The sequence below is a fragment of the Alosa sapidissima genome, chromosome 6 (genome assembly GCF_018492685.1).
Source record: "Alosa sapidissima isolate fAloSap1 chromosome 6, fAloSap1.pri, whole genome shotgun sequence".
In the NCBI taxonomy this organism is placed as follows: Eukaryota; Metazoa; Chordata; class Actinopteri; order Clupeiformes; family Clupeidae; genus Alosa; species Alosa sapidissima.
This window is the reverse complement of record NC_055962.1, coordinates 12,568,195-12,575,694: the sequence shown is the minus strand read 5'-3', so window position 1 is coordinate 12,575,694 and position 7,500 is coordinate 12,568,195. Positions and strand designations below refer to the sequence as shown.

Here is a 7,500-nt window from a genome sequence, read left to right as displayed (position 1 = left end):
ATGCTGTAAACATTTAAAAGTCAAGGACATTAATTATGACCGCCGTTAGCGAAGCGGTCATATAATGATTGTCAAAGTTTTTTTTTTTTTCCGTCATCTACTTCCTGAATTTTTGGTCAACGATACCCAGGACACCGAAACACCGGTGCACATAAAATTTGGTGGGTATGTAGCCCCACTAGACTTTTACGGAAAAATTTTGTTTCGTCCCCGGGGGCCACTCCCCCCCCCCCCCCCGTGCCGGGCCCCCCGAACCGCAAAGAAAACAGTTTTTCCTAAATAACTACCTGAACCATGGCACTGAGGATGAAGAATCTTTTATGGTATGTTGGTCTCAAGGGCCCACATCAACCTGGCCCATAATCACTCATTTGTAATTTGCACCCCCCCGGTAAAAAATGAAAATGCAATATCATTCTGCTTTAATTGCCCCTATCTTCAGTTAAGATGTTCAGAACTGCACCAAATTTTATGTGTATGATTGACCTGGCATTCTCTGGGGGTATGCCAAGTTCGTGGAATTTCATCCATGGGGGGGTCTAAAAAAATGTAGGTTATGTGTATTGGCCTGTAGATGGCGGTGCACACATATACACATGCACACACACACAGGTATGCACATACTATTAGTATTAGAACGGCCAATACATAATTACAAATTCAGTAGGATTAAAAGAAAGCCAAATATTCATCATCATCATCATGGCTGCATTTCCAGTATTGGCGATAAGTAGTCGTTTATCCACTAGATGGCGCATCGTTGCAGTGAGACGTAATTTTGTTGGAAGTTAAAAGTGGGTTGGAAAAACAATGGGCGCTTCCTACAAGGACTGTAGTTTACCGCAGAGAACGTCTAATAAGGATAGGACGATGTTCACATGAAATGTAATTCCCATTTCTTCTTGAAGCCAAAATAAATCTGAGAATGTTTATCGGACATGTTTGGTTTTTACTGCAGGTACGTACATTTTATAATATCAATAAGGACCTAGGTACAATAATGTTACCGTTAGCGTTGAGTGATGGAGGCCAATTTGATTGCATTTGTAGAAAACTATAAATGCGGTTATACCAAGCAAATTGATAGCAGCACTGTAATTGTATCTTTCGACTGTCATTTGTTGCAAGTGCTACAAAAATCATTCTGTGCAATGGAAGATTTACCAACGTTACACCGGTCTGATACAGTTTTGCCTATACATGCGTGAGACTGAGACGCCTGTTTATTTGTTTTAAGTGCGTGCAGGGTGTGAGAGGGGAATAGATGTGCTTTGATTCCAGCTTGGTAGTTGTAGTCTGTGAGATTAAGGGCCTGTCCACACGGAGACGCTTTTCAGGTTAAACGCAGAGGTTTTGCTTCGTCTTGGCCGAGCATCCAAACGAATCCTGTAAACGCACTGCCCGAAACCGCACTTTTTTGAAATCTGGTCCCAGAGTGGAAAAATCTGAAACCGTAGCCCGTTTGAATTCGTTTAGACAGCGAAACCACACATCCTGCTTGCGTATCGATGATGTCATCGCCACACCTCAGCTGCCCTGGACTTGCACTTATAGTATTGCCTAACAATACTAGTTTTCATACATGACATTACCTACAATTACACTCCGTAAGATAAATATCACAACTGGTGCTGCACAGCGCCGATAGCTTATGACTTGGTGGACTGAACACTGTTTTTCCCGGTGTTTTTTTTATGCATTCTAGCTACTGTCAGTGACGCGAGAGAACTTAAGTTATTAGGAAAGTGCGGTGTAAGTTTAGGCTACATTAATTTGTGCGTAGTGCCAGTGTCATTCATTTATTTTACATGTCTTACAACATATATACATGCATTCACAGTCGAGTGAAATCAGATATAAGCATACAAAGATGCTTAGAACTCACGTTAAGCCGATGGTAGCACACTGAATGCAAATGCGCGATTTGATGCAGGCAAAAGTATTGACTGTTACTAACAAAGGTTTTATAGCAATATTATAAATGTGGCGACAGAATAGCCTAGAACTTGGGTAAGCCTTGCGTTTAGTAGCCTAATTGCGGTGATAGCCAAAACTAATATGAATCACGGACTGTCCTACAACCAAAGAAAGTAAAGGTGATTAGTAGGCCTACCTGCGTTAGCCAAATAAAGGACGGGACTGCACCCTTCACAAACCGTAAAATAAAGTTTATTAGTTTTACAGTTGACAGTTGACCATCAGTCCACACAAACAATTCTAGTTTCCTTGCACTGGCCATTTCGTCGTAGCCTATTCTGTCTGTTTGTAAAGCGCAAGTTTTGGTCAATTTCTGTAAAGAAACAGTGGCACCTATAGGCCTGGGGTATGAAGTAACGTGTTGAGTCGTGTTGAGATGGATCCGTTTGGACGCAAATATTCTTGATACGGTTCCAGGGAAGATGGAGGAAAAAAAGATCGGTTTGGTACGTGTGGACTAGGCCTAAAAAGCATGTGTGTGTGAAGTATCCAAACAATGACACCTTCATTTCATTATGGCTGCTTTAGCAACACACCTTAGCTACTGTGTAGTGGGTCCCATTTAGAAGTGGCTACTTCATTCGCGCTTTCCTTGACTCATGGAGCTGCGTGAATTTTATTACAACTTTTCGCACGATATGGCAGTTTAAGTCCGCTTGATACTGTAAGGCGTAAGCCATTGGTTTCTAAAGGAGATTTTATTTGTGTCGCCAGCATAGCCTATTGACAATTTATGTTGTAATAGGCCTACCTTATAGGCCTACCTGTAGCTTAGGGAAGCTAACAGCTTTCTATTACGATCTAGTTTGTTAGTTACAGTTTTGTCATAACTCCCTGATGCATTTTTGCATTTAGAATAACCAGAGCGTGGATATCTCAATCGGAAAATTAAACAATATCGGGCGCCTATGGACTAGGCTGGGTGAACCCAGCCTGATCTGCCCGCTATTTATTTTTTGATTTCTTAAAAGACTGAGCTTGGTCTGGTGAAAGCCAGACAAGCCATGGACCTCAGTTACACAATGCAAGGGAACATGAATCAGCCTATATTTGCACGAACAACAACGGACAACAGCTCTTCAACTTTGGCCCGTTAAAATGTGTAAATAAAAATATAACATTATGCTGATACCTTTTGCTTTTCCCAAATACAATGTATCCTACAATGTAGCCACAGGTGTAAGTGACCTTTCATCAATCCAGTTGCAATTGATGAACTGTGATGAACTGCCCTACTTGTGATTGTTTAGAGATTTTAAAGGTTTTATAACAATGCTACAACTTCTTTGGCTATTCTACAATCTATTCACCTTTTCAGCGCCAGTAGGCTACTTTCTGTGCAGCCGCACACACACACACACACACAGGCATGCCAAACAAGCATACACAAAAGTTTCAAGAGTGGGGGATGGAGTAAAAGATGGATACAGGACTGAGCGACGGTCATATTTTGTACCGCTATGCGGTACATCTACTTAAAACTATGATATTAAAAAAAGCCTATGTGGCAAAAATAAATAAAAAAATCAGATAAAGAAAAACTGTCTGAAGAGTGTAGTTTTCTGATTAGCTTTCTTTGCTAATTTCAAAACCCTCCCCAGCCCTCATCCTCCACCTAAAAAAAAAAGCTTGAGGAAGTCCGCTCTGCTCACCCAGGAGTCATGTTTGATTGGCCGTCTCTTGGTCGGGTTGCTACGTGGTGACGGCGAGTGGAGTGATGCGGACAGGAAGGGCTTCCGCAGCCTCTCGTCCACGCTCAGGGACGAGTTCTTCTCCGAACCTGTGGAGAGGGCCCAGGGGAAGATAGGTGAAGGCAGCGGGGGATGAGAGGACAGGGAAAGAGGGGAGGAAGGTCGACATAAGGAAGGAGTCTCACCACTCATTAAGAGATAATATGAATAATTCATCCAGACCCCCCGAGACAAGCTGCACACTACTAAAACTGCAGTACTGTCAAACAGGAGAAACCCCTTCAAAGTTATGCACAGGTCAACTTATTTTTCCACAAGGAATCACTCAGTCTGTAGGTGTGCCTACATCTACAGTAATGCACTCAGGTGTCTACCCAGCTGAAGCCTATCACATAATAACGTACATTTAACATGCAGACTTTTTTGTGTAATATTCTATACTTAAACAGTATGCTAACAATAAGAACATATATCTGAAGGATATGTTGGTAGGCCATAGCCTAGAAATCTAGATGCACCCTAGAGGCAGCAAATGTAATTTGCAGCCAGGGTAGTGTAGCAACTCTCCGTTGGCTTGCAAGCTGGAACAATCAAACTTCTGGCCAATCACATCGTGTATAGAGTCGGCACAACGGTTCCGTGTGAATTTCCTGCTACTTGAAAACAAAGAAGATGGGTGCTGCTGCTGGTGAACAGCGGTCTTTGAATCGCGACTCAAGTGAAGCTTTTTTTAAATTGGCAAAAGTTTGATCAACTAGCCAACTAGCTCCGCTGGTGGGAAAATGCGTGGGACTATGAGTTGTAGCACTATCCTATTGCGTGCAGAGGAAAATGAAAGACAACCGTTTATCCCACCCCTCTGATTGAGCAGTGCCAATGGTAAGTTCCCAGACCCTACATCAGGGGTCTCAAACTCAAATGAGCTGGGGGCCAATTCTGCCAACGTCTTCTGATTGGAGGGCAGGCTATTTCTGAAAATGCAATGTTCTTTTTTTCAAATACCACACAAAACTGCAAACAGAAAGTGCAAGTGTTTTTATCTAGTTTTAGACACCTGTGCTAGCAACCTTAGCTTATAAATAAAATAATGATAAAATAAATATTAATACAAATTATAAAATAAATGAAAAACATAAAAACAGGTGTGTGTGTTTCACACCAAATAAAAATATTTCCTTTCATAACTTTTTTAAACCTGGCAAACTAGGCATCAGGGTTAAGAAAGCAACACCATTGGATTTTTATATCAAAATTTCAAAAGGCCATGGCTTGAAAGTGGTCAGAGATGAAGTCCTACTGTAAATGTAAAAATCTTTGAGTAAAACAAAAGTTTATGAAGGGGGTAAATTTACCCATCTAATTTGTCACTGGATGGCAAGCACCTCAAATTATGCACCTTTCAGTAAATACTGGATGAAGATATTTAAGCAGGTTTACTTTCCTTTTTTCATATTACCCACATAACAAATTAACAGGAAAACACCTAAGATGTATACCAACACCTAATATGTTGTGGTTTAGTAATAGATTACTACAATATAGGCCTACAATAAAGTATTCTGGTCAAACAGTTCCTATCGCGGGTAATCTGCAGTACCCAGAAGTTCGCATCATATTGCGGTTGACTTTGTAGTTCTTTAGAGCCCTATTTCTACTAGCCCTGCTGTCTGTACCACATCCATTACGGACACTATCATCACGATTACCACTGCAACCTCCAAGCTATGTTGGGCAGAGGGTCGAAACAAGCATGGTATGCTTAGTGGACACCGTTGTATACACGCACCTCCATTCACAGACGCACCGTGACTATCACTGTCATAGACGATCGATCATAATCTCCAAAAGGATATTCTCCTTCAGAATTAGAATAGGTGAATAACATAGCTTACCTAAGACTTCATCGCACGTGAACGTTTTTCAACATTTGGTGTAGGCCTATTTCTGCTTAATTTCTGCTTCAATTTCTGCAACACTATGGCCTGCATCGCTTCCGCGTCATTACATATGCACGTCTTTGTGTTTCTCGCGTGTAATACAAGTATTTCCTGAAAACTTTGCGCAGCGATTTTGGGTTTGAATCAAGCTATGGATGTCTTGCACATAGTGGAGCAGAGTAGGCCTATAAATGAGATTTGTCACCGTACCTGGATCTATCGTCTATTTTAATCAGTATCGTTGTTTGTCGCAATTAATAGCCTCAAGGGCCGGATTACATTATTATTTTGTCATACGTCGCGGGCCGGAATTGGGCAGGACGCGGGCCGGGTGTTTGAGACCCCTGCCCTACATCTTGATATGGGTCTGGCTCGTCAGGCTAGGTAGGCCACTTTCTCTCAGGTGTTTTTATACCTGAAACAAAGTGGAGGTGGGTCTTTGTTTACATAATAGGCTGTCAGTAGGCTAGTAGGCTACATATAGGCAAAGGCATAGATAGAGGGCGCATATGCCTCAGACTCTGAGTTGGGAATTATCTACTGTACCAGCCACTGACAGATAAATAGTCAAATTCACCAGTCATTTGATAGCAAATTATTATTTTGTTTCTGAAATCTACCAGCCAGTTTTATTTTGGTTGGTGGTTGCTGGTTGGTGCAAATGTCCATCCCTTGATGTGTTATGTGCATAGAGGGTAAATGCATTTGATTGACAGGAAGGTGTTTGGGTTGAGGCATTACCCGAGACGCAGTGTGGGTGTGGGTGGGGATTCGTCTCTGTTTGGGGGTCGTTGCCTGAGCAGGAACAGCACATGCGAGCTTTCTTGATCTTGTCTGAAAGAAAAGAGGTTGAGATATTACCAACAACTCCATCAGCAATGGGTATATGTCTTATGTCTTGGCCTCTGTATTAAAGCAACACCAAAGAACTTTCCCTCTGTCACACGCACGCTATTTGTTTATCCAGCACCGGCTTTGCAAATAACGATGTCCACAGACAAGGTAGAATATTTTGCATGACTTATAAAAGTACGATGTATTGCGACATCAGATGCAAGTCAAATTTGTAGTTTTTTATGTCTCATTCCATCGAACTACAGATCCGCTACCCGATCTGGCAAACTTACATAGTGCGGTTATAGCCGATAGAGGGCTGCGAAGCGAATGCAGAATTGCCATTCACCCTGTTACGAGTTGATGAACCACTGAAACGATTTTGAAACATTATTTTAAGGTACAAAAAACTCTTTGGTGTTGCTTTAAATTGACTGTGTTGTAGTATGTTTCCTTTGTCTTGGTCTCTGTAATTATGGAACTTTTATGTGTTGTCAGTCTTGGCCAGGACTCCCTGGCAGAAGAGATATTGTATCTCAATAAAATAAATTAAAAATATAAAATACTGCATACTATTGTATACTCCTATTTGTACATTTCTCTACATTTTCCTCCCTGGGTTATCAGACATAAGTTTAAGTATGGAATAAATGAAAACCTTTCATCTGACTGCCCTGATCTCAAAGACTTTTATGGCCACACATACATTTCTCATAGATCAACATAAGTCAACAAACCGTTTTCATCAGAGAGCACCTGTTATGTGTGTGTGTGTGTGTGTGTGTGTGTGTGTGTGTGTGTGTGTGTGTGTGTGAATGCCTCACCTTCCTGGGCTATCTCCCAAAGGTCCAGGGCCACTTTGAATGCCTGGGCCACTGTGAGTGTCACTGCCTGTGCCTGGTGAGATAGGAAGAGTGAATATGGTCCACAGGACTTCACACACACACTCACACACATACACACACACACACACACACACACACACACACACACACACACACACACACACACATGCACACACACGCACAGTTTTATATTAAAAAAAGGTTTTATAAGCCAAC

General features: G+C 41.7%; 1 protein-coding gene across 3 annotated transcripts in view; it reads right to left on the bottom strand.

Annotated features, from left to right (window-relative positions):
- si:dkey-71h2.2 (low density lipoprotein receptor adapter protein 1) overlaps nucleotides 1–7,500 on the bottom strand; it is a 55,892-nt gene that overhangs the window by 14,065 nt on the left and 34,327 nt on the right. For all 3 annotated transcript variants that reach the window (XM_042096078.1, XM_042096077.1, XM_042096079.1), the window contains exons 5-7: nucleotides 7,264–7,336; nucleotides 6,347–6,439; nucleotides 3,630–3,757 (exon numbers count right to left, since the gene is read on the bottom strand). In XM_042096078.1, the coding sequence (XP_041952012.1) occupies nucleotides 3,630–3,757; nucleotides 6,347–6,439; nucleotides 7,264–7,336 (294 nt within the window). The remainder of the gene's footprint in view (nucleotides 1–3,629; nucleotides 3,758–6,346; nucleotides 6,440–7,263; nucleotides 7,337–7,500) is intronic.